Source organism: Triticum dicoccoides, chromosome 3A (genome assembly GCF_002162155.2).
Source record: "Triticum dicoccoides isolate Atlit2015 ecotype Zavitan chromosome 3A, WEW_v2.0, whole genome shotgun sequence".
NCBI lineage: Eukaryota > Viridiplantae > Streptophyta > Magnoliopsida > Poales > Poaceae > Triticum > Triticum dicoccoides.
Genome location: NC_041384.1, coordinates 260306363 through 260334354, shown reverse-complemented (window position 1 = coordinate 260334354; position 27992 = coordinate 260306363). Strand labels below are relative to the sequence as shown.

The following is a 27992-nucleotide window of genomic DNA, read 5'->3' as shown; positions in this document are numbered from 1 at the left end:
GCGCACCCGCGGCTGCCCCGGCGACGGGCCTCGTGGTTTCTCTCCACGCGCTCGCCGGCATCCGCGACGAGCGGACCATGCTCTTGCCGGTGATGATCCACAGCGAGCGCTTGGTGGCCTTGGTGGATACAGGCTCCACCCATAACTTCCTGCCCGAGGCTACCATGTGTCGGTTAGCGCTTCAGCCGACGGGCGGAGAGCAACTTCGCGTCACGGTGACCAACAGCGATCGTCTCCGGTGTCATGGACTCGCCCGGGACGTCCCCATCACCATCGACGACGAACACTTCTCTATCACATTTGCGGGCATCGACTTGGGCTGCTTCGACTTCATCCTTGGCGTCGACTTCCTTCGGACCCTCGGTCCCATCCTTTGGGACTTTGACGCTCTGACGATGACCTTCTGGCGACTGGGCCGCCGCATCCGGTGGGACGGCATTGGGGGCGCCGCTCCGGCGCCGCCGCAGCTCCAGCTGGCTGCGGCCACCTCTGAGGTTGAGCATCCCCTACTGGATCACCTTCTGCAGCAGCACAGCGACCTCTTGGACGAGCCACAGGGCCTGCCACCGGCCCGGGTGTATGATCATCGTATTCATCTCCTGCCGGGCTCCGCACCGGTGGTGGTTCATCCTTACCGCTATCCACAGCTGCAGAAGGACGAGTTGGAGCGGCAGTGTGCACTCATGCTCGCCGCGGGCATCATTCGGATCTCCAAGTCGCCCTTCACCGCGCCGGTCCTCCTCGTCCGCAAGTCGGACGGCACGTGGCGTTTCTGCATCGACTACGGCGCCCTTAATGCGCTCACACTCAAGGATAAGTTTCCTATTCCGGTGGTCGATGAGCTACTGGACGAGCTCCATGGGGCGCGCTTCTTCACCAAGCTCGATCTCCGGTCGGGGTACCACCAGGTGCGCATGCACCCGGACAACATCGCCAAGACGGTGTTCCGGACTCACCACGGCCACTTCGAGTTCTTGGTGATGCCCTTTGGCCTCGCCAATGCGCCGACAACCTTCCAGGCCCTGATGAACGACGTCCTCCGTCCCTACTTACGTCGGTTTGTGCGCGTTTTCTTTGATGACATTCTTATCTACAACGCCTCGTGGGCGGAGCACCTCCAGCACATCGCCATCATCTTCAACGAGCTTCGGGCGCATCATCTTCATCTTAAGCACTCGAAGTGCTCGTTCGGGATGCCTTCGGTCGCCTACCTTGGCGACGTCATTTCGGCTGACGGGGTTGCTATGGATGCCGACAAGGTGGCGGCCGTCGCAGCCTGGCCCACGCCGCACTCACCGCGGGCTACTACCGGAAGTTTATCCGGGAGTTCGGCCTCATCGCAGCGCCTCTCACACGTTTGCTGCGCCACGACGCCTTCGCATGGGACGACGAGGCGACGGCGGCATTCGAGGCCCTCAAGGGGGCCCTCACGACGAGGCCCGTTCTTCAGATGCCGAACTTTGACCTCAAATTCGTGGTGGAGTGTGACGCCTCGGGCGCCGGGTTCGGCGCCGTGCTTCATCAGGGCGATGGCCCTCTCGCCTTCTTCAGCCGGCCTTTCGCTCCGCGCCATCTTAAGCTCGCGGCGTACGAGCGGGAGCTCATTGGCTTGGTGCAGGCGGTGCGCCACTGGCGGCCCTATCTGTGAGGCCGGTCCTTCCGGATTCGCACGGACCACTACAGTCTCAAGTTCTTGCCGGACCAGAGGCTCTCGACCGTGCCGCAACACCAATGGATCAGCAAGCTCTTTGGCTTCGACTTCTCCGTCGAGTATCGCCCGGGTCGCCTTAATACCGTGGCCGACGCCTTGTCGCGCCGTGACGCCGACCCCGACCCCGCCACTGTCGACTCCGCGGGGGCTGTCCTGTGCATCCGCTCAGGGGCCGACCTTCGGCATCTTCACCGACATTCGCCGGGCTATGGCAACCGCGGCTGACGCCCTCCTCCTTCAGCAGCAGCTGGCGGTGGGCGAATTGGAGCCGTGGCGCTTCACCGACGGCCTGCTCCTCCATGGGCGCCGGGTATTCGTGCCGGCGCATGATGATCTCCGTCACCAGGTGCTACTGCTCGCCCACTCGGCGGGCCATGAGGGTGTGCAGAAAACTCTCCATCGTCTCCGCGCCGACTTCTACATCCCTGGGGATCGGGCCCTGGTCCGTGACTGGGTTCGGTCTTGTGAGACATGCCAGCGCAACAAGACGGAGACACTACGGCCGGCTGGTCTGCTCCAGCCCTTGGAGGTGCCGTCTCAGGTCTGGGCGGATATCTCCATGGACTTCATCGAGGGCCTTCCCAAGGTGGGCGGCAAATCGGTCATTCTCACGGTGGTCGACCGCTTCTCCAAGTATGCTCACTTCATCGCGCTCGGTCATCCCTACACTGCTGCCTCAGTGGCCCGCGCCTTCTTCGACGGGATCGTTCGTCTCGACGGGTTTCCCTCTTCGATCGTCAGTGATCGGGACCCGGTGTTCACCGGTCATGTTTGGCGCGATCTCTTCCGGTTGGCGGGCATGAAACTCCGCCTGAGCACAACATTCCATCCTCAAACGGACGGCCAGTCCGAGGTCGTCAACAAGGTGATTGCCATGTATTTGCGTTGTGTCACAGGTGATCATCCTCGCGCTTGGGTCGATTGGCTCTCCTGGGCGGAGTACTGCTACAACACCTCCTACCACCCCGCCCTGCGCACCACTCCTTTTGAGGTGGTCTATGGCCGGCCGCCACCGCCCATCCTTCCGGTGGATCCTACAACAGCTTGGACGGAGGTGGCCGGTGAGCTTCTGTGGCGTCGTGACGACATGTTGGCCGAAGTTCGGCAACGTCTTCTTCAGGCCCAACAGCTGGCCAAACACTACTACGACGGCCACCATCGCGAGATGGAGTATGCGGTGGGTGATTGGGTGTGGCTGCATCTTCTTCACCGCACTACGCAACCACTGGACCCAGCGCGAAGCGCAAGCTGGGCCCTCGTTACGCGGGGCCCTTTGCTGTTTTGGAGCGCATCGGGAAGGTGGCCTACCGCCTTCAGCTTCCTGCCGGAGCCCGCATCCACGACGTCTTCCATGTGGGGCTGCTGAAGCCTTACCGTGGGGAGCCACCTGCGGCCCCTCCAGCGCTCCCTCCGACCTTCGATGGACGCATCCTTCCGGGGCCGAAGAAGGTCTTGAAGGCTCAGCTCCGTCGCAGGGTGTGGTACGTGTTGATTCAGTGGGCTGGACTTTCGGAGGACGAGGCCACTTGGAAGCAGCGTGATGAGTTCCGCCAACACTATCCAGACTTTCAGCTCGAGGACGAGCTGTTTGCGCAGGCGGGGATAGATGTTATGACCGGCCTGGCTTATGGCCGTAGAAGGCTCGCCGGGCAATCTTAGCCCACAAGTTATCTTAGGTTAATTCACATGCAAGTTATCTAGGTTATAAATATATGCTGTAAGACTCTTTTTCAGATTAAGCAATAAGAATATTATTATCCCTATTGCCCAGATTAAGCAATAAAAATATTATTATCCCTATTGCCCGGCTCCCAGAGGAGCCGAAACCCTAGCCGCCTCTAACCCTAGCCGCCGCCGCCATCTCCCTCCGACGCCTCTAACCCTAGCCGTCGCCGCCATCTCCCTCCGACGCGACGGCGCCCAGCCGCCGGCGCGCCCGCTCATCGCCCCGTCCCGCTCCATCCTTCCCCTACAACCTCTGGAGCAGGTCCGGTAGGACCAGGGGGGGGGGGGTGTTAAGGAGTATTAGTAATAGGTGTATTAGGTGTAGGAGTCCTATCAGGCTATGTTTCCTTTCCTTGTACCCCAAGTCTTACGTGATATATATACACCCCATGAGCTATGCAATAGAGATAAGGTGCATCCATAACAATGTGCATTGCCTTGCTATGCAGAACCTGAACACCTAAGAATACACCTTCAGCACTGGGTTGTCATTGATTTAACAAAGAAACAAGGTTAACTTTACAGAAAAGCAAAGACATGAAACAGAGTGCGCACCTAACTGTGAGAATACCTCCATCATAAGTGGACCACTGCACTCAAGAGCATCCGAGACTAGATCAAGCTGAAGAATGTACAGTATTGAAAAATGCACCTCGCAAAATAACACTAAGAATTGGCGTAGTCTTTTATTGATTGAATGATTCACCAGAAACACCAGGAAAAAGCACACTGAGACAAAAGTAATGCTAATTAGGTATGGCTCAGCTTGAGGCAAAAACATAAAATGTAGATGCTACAAAATGATTTATAAGATCCATCAAATGACTGTGAGGCAACGGGTACTAGAGAAGAAGATGGTAAACTGAAATCCAGAAATCAATGGGACAAATAACAGTAACTTCGGAATTAAATAAGATAACACAGAGAAGGATATTGCACCGTACTGTAAACAGCATGAATAAATCCAGGTTTCATCACAAGAAGAAACAGTAACATTAAAGTAATTGCACGTGAAAGTTTGCGTAGACCCCATGCTAGCGTTGCTACAATCAAAACCATTGCATCTTCCTTGTCTGCAAAAATAGGCCTCGAACAGATCAGAATTAATTGCAATATTAAACATAAGACAGCAGAACTGTGATGTAATCTATTTCGAACAAAAAATCAAGAATAAAATTGTGAAAAACATGATAAAGTTATTAAATTATGAAAAACATTAACACTATGTACCATTTACGAACTTAAAGAAAAATCTGTAGCCTTCTAACAACCACAAGTATGGTCATTTACTCATTACTATGTGCCCATGCACCTCCAGACAACACTTGTTTAACAAAACAGCAACTGCAAAAGGGAACCATGCCAGAACAGTCATGCAGGGAGCTTTTTGTACCTAATTGTTTTCACTGGTTGTCAGACAGTGAACAGTTAAGTTTCCAAATTGGATTTAAATACGAACAAGCATCTTCGAGAATTGATCTCTGGTTCCAGTGTAACAATTTGCGATAACATATAAACCTATATGAGAACTCATCTGCCATACATAACGTTTACACTATTATGTTTTAGTATATTTAGGGGCTGTTTGGTTCCTAACCACACCTTGCCATACCTCAAGTTAGGCAAGTTTGACCAAGTTAGATGGGTGTTTGGTTCTAGCCACACCTAAGGCAAGATTCTTTTTGTGAGAAATAAGCCCCACATGTCATACACACAAAAGTGTAGCAAGATTCACTTGAGCAAGCCGAAGTGCGGCTAACAATTCGAGCACCAAAGCTAATGCAAGTTTGGCTAAAATAGTGTGGCAAACTATGGCAAAGTTAGCCACCAACCAAACAGGCCCTTGGTCATTAACTACAGCATAGATACAAGTGTTAACAGCTCGCTAGTAAAGCTACAAACAATACCAGATATCATAATCTGTTACCAAGGGGCAAACATCTAATCACACAACTAACACCATATATGCTTTCCTGTATAGCTTTTTTGTTCTCTTCCTGTATAACCTTTTGTATAGTTTTCTTTTCCTTTCTTGTTCACACCTATTTTGTATTCCTTTACCCAAAATTAATAAAAAATACGCAGCAGAGTCCTGCTGTTTCCCTCAAAAACACCATATATGCTTACGAAATAAGCACACCCTCTCTTCCTACATCTCCAAAACTTTATCACTTCCCCTCCTCAATTCCTAACAATCCTAAGAGGTTCCCTTTCCTTCCCCAGCCATGGCGCTGCTGCGAGATAGCACATAGCCACAGCTGAAATGTCTGCCATTTGCATGTAGACCGTAGGGGGCGCAACAGCAATAAATCAATGATATGTCAGCAGCATTAATTTAGCATAAGTAGTTCCCATATTAGACACCTCATTTTGGTTAGACGATTTCCTTTTAACCAGTATTTGTGTTTGTTAAGCTTCATGCGCTAGCCAACGCAACCAAAAGTCCTAACTATGGGAGATGGATAGCATGTTAAGCTTCGTGCAGTAGCAAACGCAACCAAAAGTCCGAACTGATGGAAAGGGCTAGGCAATACACATATACACCTCAACACCCCCTCTCATGTGTTTAGCGGGAAGTCAACACATGAAAATAGACTCAAGAGGTATGGCTCAAGAGGCCTATACGTGGACATGGAGGGGGGCAGCAGAAATTTTTGGATAAATTGTGAAAGCCAGGACTTGAACTCAAGACCTTAGGCCCTGATACCATGTTAAGCTTCATGCACTAGCCAACGCAACCAAAAGTTCTAACTGTGGGAGAGGGTACTCCAATAGTCATTTGGAGAATTATTTACCAAGGAGACATGGGCTCAACCAGCAGTATAGTTTTGACTAGTCCAGAAAATCAGCCAGGATTCCATTTAGTCTTTAGTATTTACTAAAAATAGAAGAAATGTACATAGTTTGATGTCGCGGTTTCTTTTTCAGTGCGATGTGGCAGTTACTTTCGAGTGCTCATCATTGCCCATGTCAACAATATGCATCATGCATATCCAATCATTTCATCAATTTAAGGCATTATCTCACAGAGAATATATTTTTTACTCAATTGAAAACCAGGCAGCAAGGAAAAGTAAACTGAAAATGTTAACAGTGACAAATTCACTTACCATCAATAAGGTGATCATCACTAGACGATGGCCCCTCCTCAGAGGTAAGGTAATGAAAAACAGAATTGTTTACAAGATTACAAAGTGCTACAAAAACACCAAGGCAGAATTGTGCGAGTAGAAATAGTCCAGGGATAGAATAATGCCATAGGCCAATAGTCTCCCATATTATCGTATCCTGCAAAATTGACCAAAATAAATTTTCACGAACTTCAATAATCAATAGAACTTGGATAGCTAAGTCTGATACCTTCTGAAATCTTTTGTTGAAGAATGTGAATGCCACATTGAAGACATATGTGCTTACTGCCCAAAACAGGATAAACACTAGGAGTGACCCATTCAACCGATGCATTTGGAACAAGGAAGGGAAAGCATATAAAATGTATCCAACGTATGCAAGGAGACCAAAAGCGCAAATACTAGTGAAGTTGAAACTCCATAAGGAAAGGGCAAGAAGCAAAACCTGCAATAGTCATCAATTGTAATCTCGAATAAGATGTTCTTTCGGTTTCTCTCAGACACAATGAGCAAAAGACAATTGCTTGAATTCAGAAACAGAAGTTAGAATATAACTGGAAAGGATATCCATCACTGCATCCAAGAGTACTATCATTTGATAAACTGCTCATTATTCTGTTTTGGCCTTAGTAGGCAAAGTTGAGCCCATATCCTGCATGACCTACCACCGCAAAAGAAATTTACACGTGTCTCATGCTACTGGTATCAGAGTGGTTAGTAAGCCACAACTAAGTCTATAGTTGATTTACTGAATCATGATTGTTGAACAATATTTATTTGAAGTTTATGAACGGAAACCAAGGGCATGTACAATGCTAGATGCGTATATGTGGATGCTTAAGAGAAAGTATACAGCCACATCATCAATCACTTATGTAAGCTTTCATCAGTTCGATGCTTCTTTGTATGTTCTTGCATGATTTTCTTATTTATTATTTGGTGCTAGTTATATGCATAAGCACTTGCTAAGCACCAGTGCCTAATCAAGCAGCCATGCGACACTAATGGCACAAAAAAGGTTTATTTTGCTAAGTCATCTCCAGGCAGCTGCACTGTGCATGTGCTTAGCGTGAGAAAGCTCATGACCACTATCCGCGGCAACCGTGCACGGATATTATCTCATGCTAATAGCCGAATGGATGAATCATGCTCTTGCCCTGGTAGAAACACAGGCAATGTTATTCTGCACATTTGTGAGGGGTGAGGAATTGCATACCCCAACAAATATAAGAGTGGGAACTGCAATTAATATGCGAAAGGAAAAGCATGGACTGAGCGAGGAAAAAAATAGAATACCGGAAAGCCATAAGTGAAGAAGTTGATACTGAATGTTCTGAAAACTGAACCCCCTAGTAATACATTAGCATGCCTTCTGCCAGTTCTGAAGTAGAAAAGGTTCTTTAGCAAGAAAATACAGTATAAAATGGTAAATCTAGATAAATAGGGGTGGTTAGAAAGAACTATCGCAAAAGTTATTCAGCTTGGCAAGAACATACTACCATTTAATACATTTCGAAATGTGTATGGCTAAGTATATTGACCATAAAAATGAAGGAAGCACAATTAAAAGGTTTGATGAATCAAAGAGAAAATTGTGTAAGTTACAAACTTATACTGCCAACATGAAAGTAGTTTTAGCACCTACAAAAGCTGCTGACTTGGACATGTATGACATAGTACACGGGCATTAGTTTCCCCTTTGGGTGATTAACATTTCTTCATTGTCATCACTGCATTTGGCACTAATTGCATTTGGCTTGCTAAACCTGCCAATAAGGTAAAACATGACCAGTACAAATAGATGGGATTGCACTATCTAGGTAGGAGAGGAAAAGGGACGAAACAGAAGAGGTAGCAACAGGATGAAAAAAACGCCCAATCTGAAAATCGCGGAGACGATTTTAAGCCCTCCTCTCCCAGGACTGCCATGGTGGCAGTGCCAGCCATAGCCGTTCCCCTTATTCTAGCATTTACCCATTCATGCTGCCATGAGGACGCCAAGGCAAGCATCCGTGCCCAGTGCGCGCACCCCACTGCGAGAGAGCCACGCGTCGAGCCACTCACTCATCCGCAACCATGAAGGACGGCACACACGACGCTGCGAGGGCACAGTGCATCACCTGAAGCAGCACAAAGGTTGTGGAGGAGCAACTCCACCTTGCTGCTACAATGTTTACAGCACAAGTGTTGAAGGAACAACTTCAACATGCTGCGCTAGATATCGATTTAGAGGCGAATGTAGGCTGATATGGCAGCAAGAGTTCAATCCAGAACTCCTAGAGCACAAGATCTACTCCAAGATCTTAGATAAGAACAACAAGTTCTATTATAGGTAGTGGGTACATAGTCTGGGTTCAAAGTAGAGGTGAGGACCTCTATTTATAGGGCTTTGGGAAGCCTTCACATACTTCTACTTATAGCTGGGATACTCTAGAAAACATTATTTAAGTTTCACCATTCTACTCATAGCTACTCACAACTAAAAGACTAGAAAACAATAGGTAGGATAGAAAAGAAAAGAAAAGAAATACTACACTAGAGTGGAAGTATCTAGAAGTACCCAAACAGATCTGGCATGTGTTTTTCCCTCTTCTTCTTTTTCTCTCATCTATTGTTCCTCATCATTCTCCCCTGGTTGTTTGGAACTCGCCCTCGAGTTATCGTCATAGAGCGCTTCTTCTGGATGGCAGAGAGTCAAGTCCGTGTTGAGTCAACCATGGTCTTCGGTTGCATGCATGCAGCACCAACAGCTTCCTTGGCGTGCAAGGACTAGGTAGTTTCCTAGTTATTTCCTGTAGTTTTCCTTAATGTTGAGGAACTTGACTAGAAGTAGACTTTAGCTGTGCAAGCAAGTACGTAGTAGTTGCTAGGAAGGTGCTTTGCATGGTCGTCGTAGTAGTCCCGTAAGTGACATGCAAGTACGTACGAATTTCAGTGTGTGTGTGCTGTGTGCACGTCCAGCCCGGCCTATAAAAGGACCCGGCTCCTTCACTTGTAATCAAGCCAGTTCAGAAGCAAAATCATTCAGCTTCCACTAGTAGTACCACCGTGTCTCCTCACTAGTACGTGAGTGTGTGTGCTTGGTAGTGTTCGTGCTAGTGATCCTCGTCCAGATATTCTGCTCTTTAGTCTGGTACTAACTAGTCTGTAGTTCGATCCCAACGGGAGAGCTAGCTAGACTGTAGTTGGGCTAACAATTGGCATCAGAGCCTTAGGTTATGCCGAAGCATACGCCGAAAGAAGGCGTCGCCGGCGACGGCTCCAAGACCGCTGAGCAGAGCTCGGCTGAGGAGGCCCGTGCGGCGGATGCGGACGCGCTCGCGCTGCGAGGCAGGCCGGGAGGCGAGCTGGGTGCGCCACGCTCCATGCGAGACGTGGGCATGTCCAGTACCTCCTTCCCTCTCCTCACGCGGACCAACTACCCCACTTGGTCGCTCCTGATGAAAGTCATCATGGAGGCGCGGCATATGTGGAAAGCCGTGGAAACCAGCAATGTCAAGTATGAGCAAGACCGGTTGGCGATGGAGGCGATTTTGCACTCCGTCCGACAGGAGATGGTGCTCACCTTTGGCGCCAAGAAGACGGCCAAAGAATCATGGGACACCATCAAGACTCTGCGCATCGGCGTGGAGCGCGTACGGGAGTCGAAGACCCAGACCTTGCGCCTCCAGTACGAGGAGATCCGGTTCAAGGCCGGTGAACAAGTCGACGACTTCGCCTTGCGGTTGCAAGGCTCGTCACCGAGCTCGCAACGCTCGGCGATCCCATCGACAACAAGATGGTGATTCTCAAGTTTCTCCGCGTTGTCCCCAGGCAGTACAAGCAACTGGCCTGGTCCATCGAGAGCTTGGTGGATCTCTACACCATGACGATCGAGGAGTTGGTAGGGCGGCTCAAGGTCGTCGAGGAGCGCAGAGAGGAAGCCAACAACCGCGCCGGCGGCGAACTACTGCTCACCTGGGAGCAGTGGGACGCACGCCTTCAGCAGCGAAGCCGTGATGGCTCCTCTGGCAGTAGGGGAGGGACCGCCACGGGAGGCAGAGCGCGTGGCAGAGGCAGAGGCCACGCCCAGAGCGGCGGCGCCAACCGCGGTCGTAGACCGGGCCAGCCCAGCAACAAGGTGGACCTGGGCGACTTGGCGGCAATGGCAACCGGAACAAGTGCCGCTACTGCAACATGCCGCGTCACTGGATCCGGGATTGCCACACGAGGAAAGCCGATGAGGCAGCCGCGGCAACGGCAAACCTCGTCCAGGCTGACGTGGACGGTGGGCCAGCAATGATGTTGGCAAGAGTCGAGCCCGTGCAGGAGAGCTCAGCGTCTCCCGCGACCACGGCCCCGACAACCACCCATTCCGTGCAGGAGGCACGGAGCCCGTCCACGGGTTCCATCCCTTCAGTGACAGCCCACACCCCAACAACGACGTTTTCGGGGCCTGTCGACTGGGAGGCGGTGAAAGCCCGGGTGTGGGGGAACCACACGACGACGACGGCGTCCCCGAAGACCTCGGGACCCGACGAGGTCAGGCAAGTTGGCGCGGCAAGGACGCATATGGCGGACCATGCTCCGACCATGATGCTTGCGACCATCGACTCCGTGCAGGAGCGCACGGAGACTCAGCTCAGCCACACCCCGACATCGAAGTGTTCGGAGTCCACCTTGTTGACGGGAGATGGCTCCCCGACAACGGCATGTGCGTGTGGCTACGTCTTCCTCAACGAGGAGAGAGCTGTGACCACAACCACGCTTGTAGGAGACAAGCAAAGTGAGGGTTGGTTCCTCGACACCGGCGCCACGAACCACATGACTGGTTCGGTCTACGCGTTCGCGGAGCTAGACCGCTCAATCACCGGGAAGGTGCGGTTCGCGGACGGTTCCGTGGTGCAGATCCACGGGCGCATGGCCGTCATCTTCGCCGACAAAGGGGGTGATCACACGGCGTTCACGGACGTCTACTTCATCCCGGCGCTCAAGAGCAGCATCGTGAGTATCGGACAGCTCGACGAGGGCTGGTTCGACATCGGCATCCGCCGCGGTGTTCTCACCGTGCGCGACCAGCAGAAGAGGCTGCTCATCGAGGTAACCCGCTGGCCAAACCGCCTCTACAAGCTCTTCTTTCAATCCGTGCATCCTGTGTGTCTTGCCGTGGGCCATGTCTCCGACGCGTGGCGTTGGCATGCCCGGCTAGGACACCATCACTTCGACGGGTTGCGAAATATGGCGCGAGGCAACCTCGTTCGCGGGGTACCTCACATCTCTGTTTGTAAAGCGTCCCTAAAGCGTCGCTTAAGCGACGCTTAAGCGTTAGAGCGCCCTCCAGGCTCAAAGCGTCCAACTCGCTTTAGACATGTGTCTAAGGCGTCCACCTTAGACAGTAAAGTGTCTGAAGCGCCTGCTTAGGCGTCCTGATTGGCGCTTTAAGGCAGAGAGGACGCCTTAGACTTGCCAGGCAGGGTACAGAGATTCCTGGCAGGGAAACAGGGCTGGGCTCACATTTGAAACAGTTACAGGAGGGGAAAGAAAGAGAGAGAACCAAAACCAGAGCGTGCAAATATCCAGGCTTTCAGCTCTTTCCTCTCTCCTCTGGCAGCAGCTTCCTCAGATCTGCACCAGCCTTTTCTGCTCTGTTGTGTGTTATGCTATGCACAACTCCTCTGCTGTTAGGTGCTACTGCCTCTCTTATAGCAATTGGCTAGTTGCTTACTGCTTAGTGGATGGATCAGAATATATGGGCTCACTGGTGGATTAGAATCAACATATATATGTCTCACTAAATGGTGCTCTATTATACTGCCCATCAGGTTCAGAGTCTGTCTAAAGCGTCGCCTCGCTTTACGCTTTATCGCTTAAGCAGTGAGGCGCCCCCCAAGCGCCTCGCTTCGCTTTACCGCTTTATAAACATAGCCTCACATCGAGCACGCCGACGAGCTGTGCGACGCGTGTCTTGCCGGGAAACAGCGGCGCCTGCCCTTTCCTGAGAAGGCGCGCTATCGGGCACAGAAACCCCTGGAGCTTGTTCACGGGGACCTCTACGGCCCAATCACCCCAGCAATGCCAGGAGGGCGTCGCTACATCCCGCTTCTCGTCAACAACTATAGCAGGTTCATGTGGGTGCTGCTCCTCGCCTCCAACGACGAGGCGGGGCAAGCCATCGTCAAGCAGCAAGCAGCAACAGAGGTCGAGTGCGGCCACAAGCTACCCGTGCTACGCACGGACCGTGGCGGCGAGTTCACGTCGGCCACGTTCTACAAGCACTACAACGACAAAGGGGTACAACGTCACCTGATGGCCCCTACTCGCCCCAGCAGAACGGCGTCGTCAAGTAGAGAAACAAAACAGTGCTCGGGATGGCACGCTGCATACTCAAGGCAAAGCAGGTGCCGAGCACGTACTGGGGGGAGGCCGTGCTCACGGCCGTCTTCATCCTCAACCGCTCTTTCACAAGGAGTGTCGACGGCAAGACGCCTTACGAGGCGTGGTATGGGAGGAAGCTCGACATACGCTTCCTCTGCACCTTTGGTTGCGTCGGGCACGTCAAGAGGACGCGCCCTCAGGTGAAGAAGCTCGACGACAGGAGCACCCCGATGGTGTTCATGGGCTACGAGACGGGCTCCAAGGCGTACAAGATGTACGACCCTGTCGCGAAGCGTGTGCATGTCTCGTGTGACGTCATCTTTGACGAAGACACGCGATGGACTTGGGAGGCGTCGGGGGAGTCCCCAGCAAGCAGCTCCTTCACCGTGGAGTACCCGATGTACTCTACAACCCCGGGAAGCAAGACCCCGGGAAGCCCGGCAGGTGTAGATCCGGGAACTGCAACCCCAAGAACACCGTCCCCAAGCACAGCATCCCCAGACACCCTGTCGTCAAGCAAGGTGGTTCCCGGGAGGCTGTTTGCAACCCCGCCAACAGCAAGGTTGGGGTTGTTCGACGCCGACGATGGCGTTGGCGCCCCCCACATGTTTCGACGCATGGGGGATCTCCTCGGCGAGGCTGCGGCAACACCGCAACAGCCCAAGGACGAAGACATTGATGACGACGACGTCCTGCATCTGATGGCCGGCGAGGAGCCAACCACGTTCGCGGAGGCCGAGCAAGAGGATTGCTGGTGCCGCGCGACGAGCTGGCGTCGATCAACGACAACGCCACTTGGACACTCACCACTTTACCTGTTGGGCATCGAGCCATCGGGCTTAAGTGGGTGTTCAAGGTGAAGAAGGACAAGCACGGCGCCATTGTCAAGCACAAGGCACGCCTCGTCGCAAAGGGCTATGTGCAGCGTGTAGGAGTGGACTTCGAGGAAGTCTTTGCTCCAGTGGCAAGGCTGGAGTCCGTGCGGCTCATCCTTGCCGCGGGTGCTCACCACGGGTGGGAGGTACACCACATGGACGTCAAGTCGGTGTTTCTCAACGGCGACCTTAACGAGGAGGTGTACGTCTCCCAGCCTCCAGGGTTCGTTGCCAAGAACCGCGAGCAGGGCGTGTACAGGCTACACAAGGCCCTGTATGGTCTCCGGCAAGCCCCAAGGGCGTGGAACACTAAGTTTGATGCAAGCCTCGCATTCCTTGGGTTCTCACGCAGCATTTCTGAGCATGGCATGTACTCGCGTGGCACCGCGAACACGCTGCTCATCGTCGGCATCTACGTCGTTGATCAGCCGAGGGTGGGCGCTTATCTTTCGGCACACGGGCAGTGGCCTGTGCACAGGGAGGCTCCCAATGCCAATGGCGGTGTCCGGCGCTGATGGGGCAGGGTCGCACTGGCGATGTCTGCTTCAGGGACGGCGACGTTCGCCTCTCTTCACCACCAGCCAGACCCTGCACGTGCTTCCCACGGAGGACGTCGAGACCTTGCAAAGTTCACACGGAGGACGCAGGGGAAACGGCTTCAAGGTTGTGGTGGATGTTGCAGGTTGGTTTACGTTAGTGTGGAGTGACAGCGGACGGATCTGTGTCGGGTGACAGTCTTAAGGTGGGAAGACGTTCCATCCATCTGCTAGCACCACTCAGGCCTGATATGGAGTATTGGCTGGCACAACTATTCAAAGATATGTCATCAAGATGGTGACTGGAGCAGCACTTCATGTCCGGGGTGAAAACTCTTGTTCTGGCCTTTATTGGTCGGGCTCAACAGCGACGAACTTGCGTCGTTAGCATTGTCTCCTTGCTGATGTGCTGGCCTTCATTGGTTGGTCTGAAGAACCCGAATGAAAATCCTTGTCAACAACAGCACGAGGGAGAGCCAAACTATTACTATTTCATCTAACTTGAATAACCAAGGACTGAATTTGACTATGGATTCTGATAACTCGAGAAGTTTTTATTTGGTTATGATCCAAAAAGAATTTACCGAAAAAGGCTTTAGCCCCGCTTTATACATAAAGCCATTATCAACAACCACCCGGCACAAACGCACACCACCACAACACATGCACATACCCAAGGCAGGAACATAGGCGCTGAGGCGCAGCAACACCACCCCTAGCACTACACGAGCACCCGAGGACTCCAACCATGAACACGCCACCGTGAAGAGAAGAAGCCGCATATGACGAACCGAGGGCTCCAAGGCGGCACCTTCAGGAAGTTATGACACCTAAGTGCCGCCACCGCCCGATCCAAGGATCAGAGTTTCCCCTAGAGCACCACGCCGAGCAATGAGAGCCGCGACAACGCCTTCAAGAAGGGAGCGAGCTTCACCGCCGCCGGTTTGTCCGAAGATAGATCAGGTTTTCACCTCGGCCAACACTCACCGTCACCGAATGCCACACCCCGGCTGCCAGGCCACCCACACGGCCATGACCACCGGGCAGCACCGAGCCACGGGCTCTGCCCAAGAGCACCGCGCTACCACCACCAAGGCCGCCGCCCCGGCATCCAAGACCTAGACACCACCACACTCGAGACCCACCGCTACCCCAACCAAAGAGACGAGCGGAAAGGCCCCGCCTTTCGCACCCCTAGACGACCCCCAACGCCGAGACCCAATAGACCGGCCGAAATTGGCTCCATCGACCCGTCCGGCCACACCGAGCACGAGACGAGCACGACCCTGCAGCCAGGCACGGGACGAGCACGATCCTTCAGCCGGGCGCGAGATGAGCTCGGTCTTGCAGCCGCGCGCGAGACGAGCATGGTCCTGCTGCCACGCGCGAGACAAACTCAGTCCTGCTGCCGCGCGCGAGACAAACTCGGTCCTGCAGCCGGGCGCGGGACGAGCTCAGTCCTGCAACACCATGCGTGAGACGGGCGATGGACCGCAGCTGGGAGAGGACCAGCCCTTCGACGAAAGTAGCGCATGGCGCCGAGGAGAGGGATTGAAGGCTGAAACAGCCCACCTGCAAACGAACCAACGCCGACGGAGAAGCTAACCGTCGTAGCAGCCGGAACCGCCGAGTTGCCGTGTAGACACCAAGCAGCAGGGAGGCCACCATACCTCCCCGCGCCGTCGTAGCCCATGACCAGAGAAGCCACCACGCCGGGCCGTTGCCCTAACCCGCGCCGCTCACCAAGACCCAGCCTAGGTCCGACAGAGCAAGCAACCATCGACCGCACCTCCGCCCGCCAGCCCTGCCGCCAAAGCAACAGCAGACGCGCCGCCAGGACGCAGCCACCACGGCACCACCAGCCATCCCCGCTGCCGCGCACGGCGCTCAGATCTAGCCGCCAGCCCCGTCCGACCGCGTCCACCCCACCACGTGTCTGGGCCACCATGACGACACCGGTCGCAGCCAGCAGCCCACCGTGGACCACGGCTGCTCCCCGCCGCCAGACCTCGCAGATCGGGCGCGTGCAGCCGCCACACCCAGCAAGGAGGGAAGGAGAAGAACAGAGGGCACCCAAGGAGAGGCCCCGCCGCCACCCTCACTGGAGCCTGCCCAAGTTTCGTCGGCGGAGGGCCTCCGACGGCGACGAGACGAGTAGGGGGGAGGCCCGACAACGCTCAAGGGGAGTCACCCCCCATGTCGCTAGTGGAGGGCGACGCGGGGGTGTTTTTTCTGGGGCATTTATCCCTTCTTGAAGGTGTTGTGTGGACAAAGTTGACTAAATCATAGGTGTTAGATTCATACCTTGTAACGGTTATGACATAGTTATCTTTGTTATGTTCTGCTTGTTCATGACTTTAGTCTCGTTGCCTTGCATCTACTTCAGCAAAGATAGATGTGTGCATCACAATAATGCAGAGGCCAGGGGGTTCAACCTCCTCGAAAAGAAAGGCAAATCAGGGTAGGAGAAGAGAGTTTAGGACTGAAGGGCACATAAGCATGGAATTGTTAGTGTCTAACCCAACTTGATTAATCTTGCTTTTCTTGATCTTGTTCGCCATCAATTCTCAGTTTCTCTCGCATTGTACTTCAAATACAGGAGGCTCCAAAAACTTGTTTCACGAGCTCGACAAACCTGCCAGAATGAGTGGAAACTTTTTTCTGGGCAGATTTACATAACATGGGTTTTCGGTTTAGTAAGCAGATATCTTAACCCGAAACCGATAGTTTGTAATATATTATTGGTACTCAGCATCTTATGTGAACAATCTGCACACTTCTGTTCCAGCAGAGCAACCACAACGAGCAAATCTGAGAAGATCAAGCAGTAGAGCCTGTAAGCAAATCAGAGGAACCAAAAGTACAGGCACACCACAAACAGATGAAATTAAAGAAATATTGGAGCAGATGGGCTCAACTACCAGATATCATCACAATAACTGTTTAATGCAGAAAATAACGTCGTTATAGCTGAAATAAAGTTTATGTCCTCCTAGTCTTTCAGAGATCTTGGAGAAGCTATGACGGTGGTGAGGAAGAAGACTGCAGGGACACAAATTAGACGAAGCAGTGGCAATGCTGGCTGTGAGCAGCAGTGGCTGCTAGTAGAGGCGACAGGAGTTGGTCAGGGAAGAAATGGCAAGTGTATTTATTTTATTTTTGGGAAACTTACAAAAGAGTACTTGCTTTATGCAGTGTCATTTTCCATAATAAACTCTGATCGCAGTGTCATTTAGTAACTGAGCTCCTTTATGGTGTTGTTTCTAATTTCACCATCTGTGGTGTTACTGAGCTAATTTCCCTAATTACAAAATATAAAATAGCGAGCATGTTCCGCAGTTCAGGAAATAAAAAGTGGATAATTCAATGATTTTTTAATGTACAAAAAAATTCCATACCGAGATTGACGAACCAAAAATGCATTCCTAGAAGGGAGAAGGTCCTCTGTTAAGCTGTCGTTTTCTAGAGACATTAGACTATCCATTTCTTGTATGTCCCGCTTGAATGATGACAGCTACAATGAGAGAAAAAGAGCATTAGAAGGCAAAGATCTTTTGACTACTGACATGTGAAAAGCCAAAGGCCCTGAAAAGTGATGGTAGAGTGTAACTGATTCTTCATTAAGCGCTGGTAGACTGTAACTGATTCTTAATTAAGAGGACTAACGCAAAGTTATTTCTAATGTTACTCCCTCTGTAAACAAATGTAAGACGTTTTATTTACAGAGGTAGTATATTCTATCATATGTCACTTCACTTTCCTTTGTTCATTCCATGGTTTTTAAGGCATCGCTTAGGCGCTCAGGCTGCAGCGGAAGGCATCCACCTTGGAGCTTTGAGGGATTTGGAGCGTCAGTTAGCCGTAGCCATAGGGCGTCGCCCTAGGCCAGGGAAGCCATCACAAGAGCATCGAGCGGGAAACATGAAAAAGAGATCAAGTGGGGATTTGCGCGCGGGGATAAGAAGAGAAGGCGGAGAGAGAGTGATGCTGACCAAACAACTGACAACCAGAAGTCTGAACTAATGGAAAGGGCTAGGCAATCCACATATACACTTCAACAGCCCCCTCTCACGTGTGACGCGGGAAGTCAACACGTGAATAGACTCAGAGGTATGGCTCAAGAGGCCTATACGTGGACACAAAGGGGGCAACAGCAATTTTTGGACAAATTGCGAAAGCCAAGACTTGAACTCAAGACCTTAGGCTCTGATACCATGTTAAGCTTCGTGGACTAGCCAACGCAATCAAAAGTCTGAACTTATGGAAAGGGCTAGGCAATCCGCATATACACTTCAACACTCTGCACCAGGGAACTATCAGGTACAAAAATAAAGTAGAGGTTGGTCACAGCCCTACTCTCAGGAAAGATATAATTACTGCACCGCATAGCAGTGAATTAGGAGGCCGCTCAGGTCAAGGAGCAACTTATCAGACTCAAACTCCTCTTCCACTGGTCTGGCATGAAACAAGATGTGCAAACCTTCATTCAGCAATGCACTAGGTGCCAAACAAACAAGCCTGACCACACACAATACACAAGCCTCCTCCAAGCACTCCCTATACCTAAATCTGTCTAGACCTATGTCAACATGGACTTTGTGGAAGGACTGCCATTCGCAAACAATAAAGATCTCATTTTGGTTGTTATGGACAATTCACTAAGTACAGTCATTACATTCCTCTAAAGCACTCCATCACTGTTATATCTCTTGTTGCAGCCTTCACTGACGACATCTTTAAGTTGCACGGCATTCCCTCACCTTGCGCATTAAGCGCTTAAAAGGTGAAAAGGGGCAAGGGTGCCTCACCTCACCTCACCTTACCACCTTAAAACCCATGGCTCATTCTAATTTAGGCCCTGTTCGGGACGGAGGAAAAGCATAGCAAAAGTAAAGAAAGTTCATTCCTGAGGAACTGTAACAAGTTATGGTATGCGGAAGGCAGGAATAGCCTTGTACCAATCCTTTGGAAAGTTTCTTAGCCCCGCACTTCCAAAGGCTGATCAACCATGCACTTTGGGACCCACATAGAGTTCAAAATAGGTAGCATGCATGCATGCTGGGGATGTCTAGACCTGAACTCAAACAATGTGACATAGAAAAATTATCCGGTGAGACCTACTTCTGTAGATTTCCTGGGCTATTTTTCCTGCATTCCAAACACCACCAGCGGTGTTCAAATGGTGTATTTCTATCCCTATGTTTTACACCTTGTTTCCTTTCCTATTCCTCCATTTTGTCCCAATCCTATTTTTTCTTCCCTTTGATCCAAATAGGACCTTACATGGTGTATATCCATTATGTCCATCCAAACAAACAAACACCACCACTTGTACTGGATGGAACACATACCACATTATGGGTAACACTAGGCACTACATAATCCAACTAGTTTAGTTGCTACACTGTTGTGGTTGATCCTACATTGGCTAAGCTCTACCTTACTCGTAGCCTGTGAAGTTACCACTTCAATTTGCTGGTACAGTATTCATAAACTTGTTTCAACCATCTTACAAATGCATGTTGACAAGCAACAACACTTCATCTCTAATCAAATTAAACATGTGTTAGAATAATTTAAAGAAGATGGCATTCCCGTTATTGCTTGAAGCTATGTCCCCGTATGTAAATCACTAGCCCTCTTAGAGCATCTCCAACAGCTGCATAAAAGTTTCGCGCGCTAAAATAGTTTTAGCGCACCACTGTAGCACTTTTAGGGCGCCAGACCCAACATTGATTTAGCAGATGCCCGAAAACGCGCGCCCAAAAAAACACGCAGTGCAAATTGTGAAGCGCGCGCAATCCGGCGCCCCAAATTTGCAGCTTCTGATAGCGCTTTTTAGCGCGTGCCCAATCCTTTTTTGCGCGTGCACTATTTTACAGCTTCGGCTGGAGCTGTCCGACGCCCAAAAAACCCAAATTTTAGCGCGTGGAGCAGTTTTTGTGCGCCTGTTGGAGATGCTCTTACTTCACAGTTATCTATTCCTTTTACTATTTAGACTACTGGATGTTAGAATAAATAAGTCGACGAGAAGAAATGTTTTTCAAATTGGTTGTACATACATATTTTTTTAATAAAGCACGAATTGAATGAAGTGGCAACAATGGCATGAGTTTGCCATTTTACAGCCTCTCCAAGAATTTGGTACAATTTCATTCTCTGGAATTCTATACACGACAGATACTAAGCAAGTAAGCTTGAAGCATCAAGAACGAGCAAATAAAAAACAAAGGATGATCAGTATCACTGCCAATATCATGGTTTTACCATATGATTCAAAATATCCTCACACAGTGTGTGCCCACTATATTATATTTGAGATTCTTAGCTGCTTACCATGAAGTAATACACCAGAAGAGAAATACCGGAGGACAGCTCAGGCCATTCTGATTTTGAAGAAACTTTGAATAGACCAATAAAGTCAGCAAATGCTACCACAACATAGGGAAACTTGACACGCAGTTGGTAAATATAAAGAAGAAGAATGCTGAAGACTGAATATATCTCAAGTAACCTCCACCACCTTCAGAATGCATTGCAAACACAATTTAACAATTATCAACAAATGTGCAATCTCAATATAATAGACTAATTGTTCGCAGCAAAGAAGAAAAAGCAAAGATGGAGCTTACCGGAAAAGACCAAGAAAGTTACTCGTTAAGGACCAATCCACAAGACCGATGCAGCTAAATACAAAGAATGGCAACGAAATCCAAGAAGGGTGACTGATACTGACAATTAATTGGACAGCAGGCAGCAACAAACAGCACGCAACCCGAAAATGATAACCTGCACACAGAAAATGCATATATCCATTAGGCAGTAGACAATGGTAAGTATTGAACTTAAGTTTGTACAGTTCTTCAGTACAGACCTATGGTAAGATAAACAGCTCGGCTGCATCCTTTCTAAACAGGCATATATGGACTAAAACATTGCAAGAAAAACATATTTTAATAGCAAACGAAGTAACATCATTTCCTAGTATATGAATGAATGTATTTCACAAAACAGTTTGAAATCTCCTATTACACAGTCCAGGAATATAACTATCATTTATTTAGGTTAGTCTGACTCGATGCACAGTGCACCACATGCTGACCTATTTGCTCAATGTCAAAGGAGAAGTTGAGCCAACATGAATCTTGATGGATCCTGCTTCCAAAGACTTCAACCAAAGAAAGGACAGCAGCAGATAGCTGTATGATAAGAAAATAGATAACAGATGGTGATTCCCAAGGCTGGTCCCTGCATCAACTATCATGATTAAGTGCAATCCAGATATTGCCTGCATAGGAGGCATATAGAGACAGTTGTACTCATGGATATGAGCAGATACATGAACATGAACACAACAAAAGTCAATGCAAATAATAGAGTCATTTAAATACCTTGCAAAACCAACCAGCTTCGCCCACCAGGAATGAGCCACAATCCATCCCTTTCCCTCAATTCCCCATATTATATGAAACGTAACTTGAGCCAAAATGGCAACTGCTGAGTAAATAACTGTACACCAGTATAATAGGTACAGCCTCCAATTGTGAAATCCTTCCAGATAAGGATAGAACATTAGTTATCCAAGATGTGCAGAAATAAATAATGTAGATGTAGATTATATAGATAATACACAAAGAAAACAGTTTCTCATGTGAAAGTTGCAACCAGACTACGTATCATCTTTGAATTCAGTACTCCCTCCGATCCAAATTAATTGACGTAGCCTCTATACAATGTAGCCCAAGGGGGCAAAAATATAGTACAAACACAAGGAGATTATGACCACAGGTCAATTTACCGGAGACTAGGAACTAATAGTACCTTAATACACCCCGCCCCCTCCCCAATGGAAAGCATATGTCACATAAATATCCGAAATCTGAGTTTTGATAGCATTAATCTAGAAAAGGTGTCAAGGAGAGTCATGACATCTTCTACAATCAAACCATGCCAAAAGAGGTCCCACGATCAGGGAAAAAGACCAGAAGCAAAGGTTGATGGACAAAAAGGTTGTGGACTTGCGCCATACATGAACATGGTATAGCAATGGACCTTAGTGAATGCAACAGAAGGGACGATTCTAGATAGAAAAGACGTGAAGCATGCATCAGCTCCTCGGCCTTCACAAAAACAGCAGGCATAGCTCACCAAATTCTCTGCCACAACAAGACCATCGCAGAAGCAAAACACAAGCAGACCACCAGCAATAGCCACACACAAGAGGCACAAAGTAGCAACAGCCCAAGTAGTAGCAGGCCCAACAAAAGTCACCATGGAGCTCTTATAGTTGCAAAGGCAAACAATGGTTAGTGACACTTGATGAAGATGCCCAGACAGATTGGCCTCCATGATGGCCCAGAGAAGGCAAGGTTGATGAAGACCACGACCTGTAGATGGAGATGAGACACAATGGGTCATGTTCCCTCTCCCTGTCACAACACCACCAGTCAATTACCATCAGTAATGACAAAGTCCCAAACCCCTGCAGCTGCCAACACCTTGCCTGCACTGAATCGAGTACCCATCGCTTTGCACTGAGAAGCAGCCTCATGATGGAGCCCCAAGCCTGAGCTTGGGCGCTAGTGCCAAAGGTTCATCTTGGTAAAGGAGTATTAGTATAGGTCTAGGTCTCTTTTAAGTACTCGTATTAGTCTAGGTTTCCTTCCTTGTACCCCAAGTCTACTGTGCTATATATTTGACCCACAGGCTATGCAATACAACTAGGTTCCTCCTCTAACATGGTACCATGAGCCCAGGTTTAGGGTTTTCGGCATGCCGCAACGCACGCTCTAATTGGAAAAAATCCAGTCTCCACCTCTCTCAATCGATCTCATCACTCTTCTTCCATTGTACATCGTCATTCTCATCGAACATTTCCTGAATGCGCCACCCATCCACCGCCAATCCGATTTCCTCACCCGGCTCATTTTCATCCATCAATCGAGCCTCCTCTGCTTCAGATCGAAGCCACGTCCAGATCACAGGAGCCGCTAGGCGATCCAGCTTCCCGACTCCATCGTGCACAACCAAGAGATCGAGGTCGGCATGTACCAGCCATTAGCTTCTCCATGGGGCCTACTCCGTCTAGATCGGGCCAACGTTGGGCCATCTTCTTGCCTACTCCGGACCTCCTAGATTGACGCGCCTCTCACCGGCCTTTGTCGAAGCCTGCTCCCCTCAGATCGAGCTACATCGCCGCCATCGAGATCTCTGACCACCTCCAACACTTCCTCGCTGCATCGCACGCTTGTGCTGCTCCGCCCGGCACCAAGTTTCCCCAGCCAGCTGCTCCACGTCTCGGAGGCTAGTCGGTCTACTGCATCACGCGTAGGCAGCTCTAAGAGACAGCGCACTCCCTCACTGTTGTTCATACCACCCCTAAACGAGAGCTCACTGCCACTCAGACACGTGACATCGCCACAGTATCTCCCTTTAGTCCCAACCACCGACGATAGCCTCAGGCTGATCTGCCCGACTCCTCCCCATCTAGTGCTACTACAGCTTCCAAGTGGCATCGTGCACACCCCTAAGCTCGACGCACACGTCTAGCATGCCTGCCTTCTCAAGGACACCACCAACGCTTGCACCATGAGTTCCCTCTTGGATTGGGCTGCCTGTATCGACCGCGTTACTCTACCGCCCCTTGCACCACTGCCATCTCCCACCAAGCCACTGCGATCCACCCTCTTCGCCGCCTCCCCATCCAGTCTCGGAGCTCCACTGGCCACCCTTACCGCCACAGTCGTCGCCTACTCCCTCAATGCCTTGGCCTGCTTAGCACCTCCCTGTGTGGGCTTCTTCCACGCTTGTCGACAGGCCACTAGCCTTGCCTGTTCTTTTGACCAAGTGTAAGTCATTCCAAAATACAATCTTTAAAAAAAGAGCAATTACAATGTCCTTGCCGACGGGCATCGTTTCTCTCCCTCGGTGGTCGGTGATTCTTGACGGTGGTCGTTTCTCCGACTCTGTCTCACACGTATACCTTCCATCAGTGTTGGGTGCTCGTCCGCTAGTTGATGTTCTTCGGTGCTCCTCGCCAACATCTCACCTGCATGGCCTCTTCCGCCGCCTCCCCTACAGGCACAACTGCTCCTGCATCATTGTCTTGCATCTGTTTTCTATTTTCCGTCAAATCGTTATTTGCCAGCCTTCTTTTCTTTTCTGATCCTGGTCAGCATAACTTTTGTTGGCCTTACCGTCCTTGTTGTCTTCTATAAGCCTGATGTCTACGCCCATTTCCATGCCTCCGAGCTTCTTTTGCCGCCGGTTTCTTGGGCTATAAACTTTTGCGCTTCATTCTCTTGATGTGCATCTTCCTTTGACAACCCATCAAATCTTGTATATTCTCCTTGTTGAGGTGTATATGTGGATCGCCTAGCCCTTTCCATCGGTTCGGACTTTTGGTTGTGTTGGCTAGTGCATGAAGCTTAACATGGTATCAGAGCCCAAGGTCTTGAGTTCCAAGTCTTGGCATTTGCAGTTTATCTAAAAATTACGGTTGTCCCCTTCTATGTCCACATATAGGCCTCTTGAGCCATACCTAAGTCTATTCACGTGTTGACTTCCAGCGTCACATGTGAGAGGGGGTGTTGAAGTGTATATGTGAATTGCATGGCCCTTTCCATCAGTTCAGAATTTTGGTTGTGTTGGCTAGTGCATGAAGCTTAACACTCCTGATGTGTTGTCTTCCTCTGATGAGCCATCTTCTCGTTATCCCTCTTTGGATTGACTCAACGGGTTTTTGAAGATTCCTTGCTAAAACGACACTATCAAGACGCGGATTTTGGAGTTTCATTATTTTTGTTTGTAGTATTATACTTTTGCAACCACTATTCTATTGCATACACTTTGCATTTGAGGGGGGGTGTTAAGGAGTATTAGTATGGGTCTAGGTCTGTTTACGTAGTCCTATTAGTCTAGATTTCCTTCCTTGTACCCCAAGTCTACTGCACTATATATTTGCCACATGCGCTATGCAATGCAACTAAGTTGCTCCTCAAGACATTTGCCACTGCCTTTGAGGGCGGGGTAGTAACGCGGCAAATTTGTCCTGGTAGCGTAGGAGGGCTGTGGTGAAAATATCCTTCATGGGTAAAGGGCTCAGTGGTAAGTCTCTGGTAATGGCAGCCATGAAGATAGGAAGGTAACAAAATGGCAAGATAGAAGAGGAAGCATGTGGAACTGATGGACAGGCCACTGTCTTTTAGTGCTATAATCCACATTGTGTTTTGCCACTCCCTATCACCTAGCTTGCCTATGCACGCTTAGGCATTCTGATACAAAGAGTTGCTAGCAGGGCTGTGAGAGGTTGGACGACATAGAACCAAGAGGAGGAGGAGCAGAATGGTGAGAGGTCACCCGAAAAAGGTGAGCAGCAAGGCTAGGAGGTCACACCGGAGGAGGAGCGACAGTGGAGGATTCGGGGTCTAGGAATACAGTGTGTGTCATACTCCTCTCTTTCCGCGACATAGCTAATCCGGTACAGCAAATTATGGAACCCTAGCATGCCAACCCGGTCTAAGTCGTCTATCTGCTCTAATCTAAACTGTCCATCTGCTCTCCTCTATCTCTTTCTCTAGCCTGTTCCCTTCAACACACACATCGATGGCGACAATGGTCGGCGCTGCAGCTCCTCCTCCACAGCGGCATCTCGTTCCCCGGCGCTACAGCTCTTCCCTGCAGCCACATCTCCTTCCCTGCCGCCGGAGTACCTCGTCGGACGCCTAATAGTTAGTGTGTTGTCTGGTTTTATAATTGATCAGAGAAAACAGATTTTGGCGTGTAAAGTTGAAGTTTTCAAAGAATAAATCGAGGACAGAGTACACCGCATTACTAGCCATAAGAAAGAGAATTTATTTGGTACGAGAAATACTAGTCACATGTCAATAAGAAAAAAATGAATTTGTTCTTACGCTTTGCAAATGCATTTTTATAGAAACACCTAGATACCACAATACAAACTATCCACAGCAAATTAAATAGCATAGGAAGACACTAATGTGAAGTTAAGAAATGAATATTAAGTTCGTAACCACACATGTCTATAGTAACTTGATTGACAAGAGTTCGCAGTTATAAGAAAAGGATTATTAACTTTTATGTTGTGGTGCTGTAGATTAGTTCTTCAAACAGTATATGGATCCAAACAAAGTGTAGTTTAGCTCCAAAGAGATATATTGACAATACTTAGCTAACGTAGAAAAAAAAGCTGGCATACCTCTCCTTGGAGCAACAAAGCGGATAGCAAAGAAGATAACCATATTAACAAGAGAAATCAAGCTCCAGTCAAGTAAGGAAGCTGCAAAAAAAGGTACACATTGAAGGGTTAGATCAAAAAATCCATGTTAAAGCTCAAAAAGGTTTCAAGTAGTTATTGTATCCAAACATCCAGAAATAGGTGTGTTTTCAAACCAAAACAAAGCATACCAACCACTCAGCTACCTAGCAATCCATAAGGGCATCTCCAACGCCCGGCGCTTAGCACCGGCGCCAGGATTAGAAACCTGGCTAATTGGCAGTTTACGCCCTGAATCCCATCGTCGGACGTAGCGTCGGCGCAAGACCTGGCAGCGAGCGCTTGATTGATTCTCTTCCCATGCGAAGCTCCCGGCTATTTTAATTTAGCCCGCAGAATTAGCACCTGCCGTTGTAACCTCAGGCGCTTAGGCATTTTTTATGTTATAAAATGTATTTGTTTTCTCTATTAGCGCCTCCACAAGCGTCTACCATTGCAGATGCCCTAAGCAAGCCTTATGTTTCTAGATTAAATTATCATGACAAATTCCAACAACTAAGTCTTCAAACCAAAAGTGTGGGCACCGATTGATCCCAGAACATAACTTTGTTGTCCTTTACAAATAGGAGCTATCGTATATAAGCAATAAGTATAACAAGACCCCAAGAAGAGACGAGTGGCATAAATATGAACGAATCCATCTTGCAGTGGAATTTTACTGTTTCTTCTTTTGCCATTCTCCCGATTGGCCAATAGACGCCGTATGAAGTGGCAATATCAAATTTTATGCTAATCCGCATTTCAAAAGGGCTCGGATCGGCAGGGGGGAAGAGGAGCCGCACCTGTCAGGAGGAGCAGCGGTAGCAGACAGCGGCCGGCGCACCCACCTGTTCGCCACGCCATCTCGAGACGGCAGCCGCGGCCGCTCCTCTCCTTTCGGTCCAACTAGTCCGATGCCGGCAGCATCTCGCGAACCGAATCTTGCGCGCGGGGAGAGAGATCAGGATTTTAGGACGATTAGGGAAGGGTGGCGAGGGGATCTTACTAGGTGGGTTTATTTTCTTTTTCCTCTTCTCTGTTTTTATTTGCCTATTTGTGGTACCTGGACCCGGGTGTGTGTGCCTTCCCGTGAGTGTGACTTTTGCCCGGTGGTTAGAGCATCTGCAACCGGACGGATGGCTTGTCCTGCTCAAACCCATCCCAGATGCTCGGACATAACGCAGATATCCAACTCGTATCTGAGATAGAATGTGTCTGTCGCGTTTCTCCAACCATGTTCCTCAAAAGAAAAAGTACGGGTCATGTTGAATATATGAGCAAATCATTACGAGATTTAATTTGAGTAAACAGTAAATAAATCATGACGACGAAAACAGAGATTAAACTAATCATGCGGACTAGCATGGTAGAAGAACATATCATATC

The 27992-nt window shown here is 49.7% G+C and overlaps 1 protein-coding gene across 6 annotated transcripts in view; it reads right to left on the bottom strand.

Annotated features, from left to right (window-relative positions):
• LOC119268040 (piezo-type mechanosensitive ion channel homolog) overlaps window positions 1-27628 on the bottom strand; it is a 48418-nt gene extending 20790 nt beyond the window's left edge. For 2 of the 6 annotated variants that reach the window (XM_037549531.1, XM_037549532.1), the window contains exons 1-12: window positions 27410-27628; window positions 26550-26630; window positions 21724-21883; window positions 21435-21580; window positions 20965-21121; window positions 20669-20855; window positions 17731-17846; window positions 7864-7948; window positions 6797-7012; window positions 6547-6724; window positions 4381-4509; window positions 3992-4165 (exon numbers count right to left, since the gene is read on the bottom strand). In XM_037549531.1, coding sequence (XP_037405428.1) covers window positions 3992-4165; window positions 4381-4509; window positions 6547-6724; window positions 6797-7012; window positions 7864-7948; window positions 17731-17846; window positions 20669-20855; window positions 20965-21121; window positions 21435-21580; window positions 21724-21883; window positions 26550-26630; window positions 27410-27470 — 1690 coding nt within the window. In that variant the 5' untranslated portion in view covers window positions 27471-27628. Of the gene's footprint in view, window positions 1-3991; window positions 4166-4375; window positions 4510-6546; window positions 6725-6796; window positions 7013-7863; window positions 7949-8208; window positions 8334-16636; window positions 17075-17730; window positions 17847-20668; window positions 20856-20964; window positions 21122-21434; window positions 21581-21723; window positions 21884-26549; window positions 26631-27409 lie in introns of those variants that run through there. The other 4 variants (XM_037549533.1, XM_037549534.1, XM_037549536.1 and 1 more) reach the window with 4 other exon arrangements.
• Between the last annotated feature and the right edge of the window lie 364 nt (window positions 27629-27992).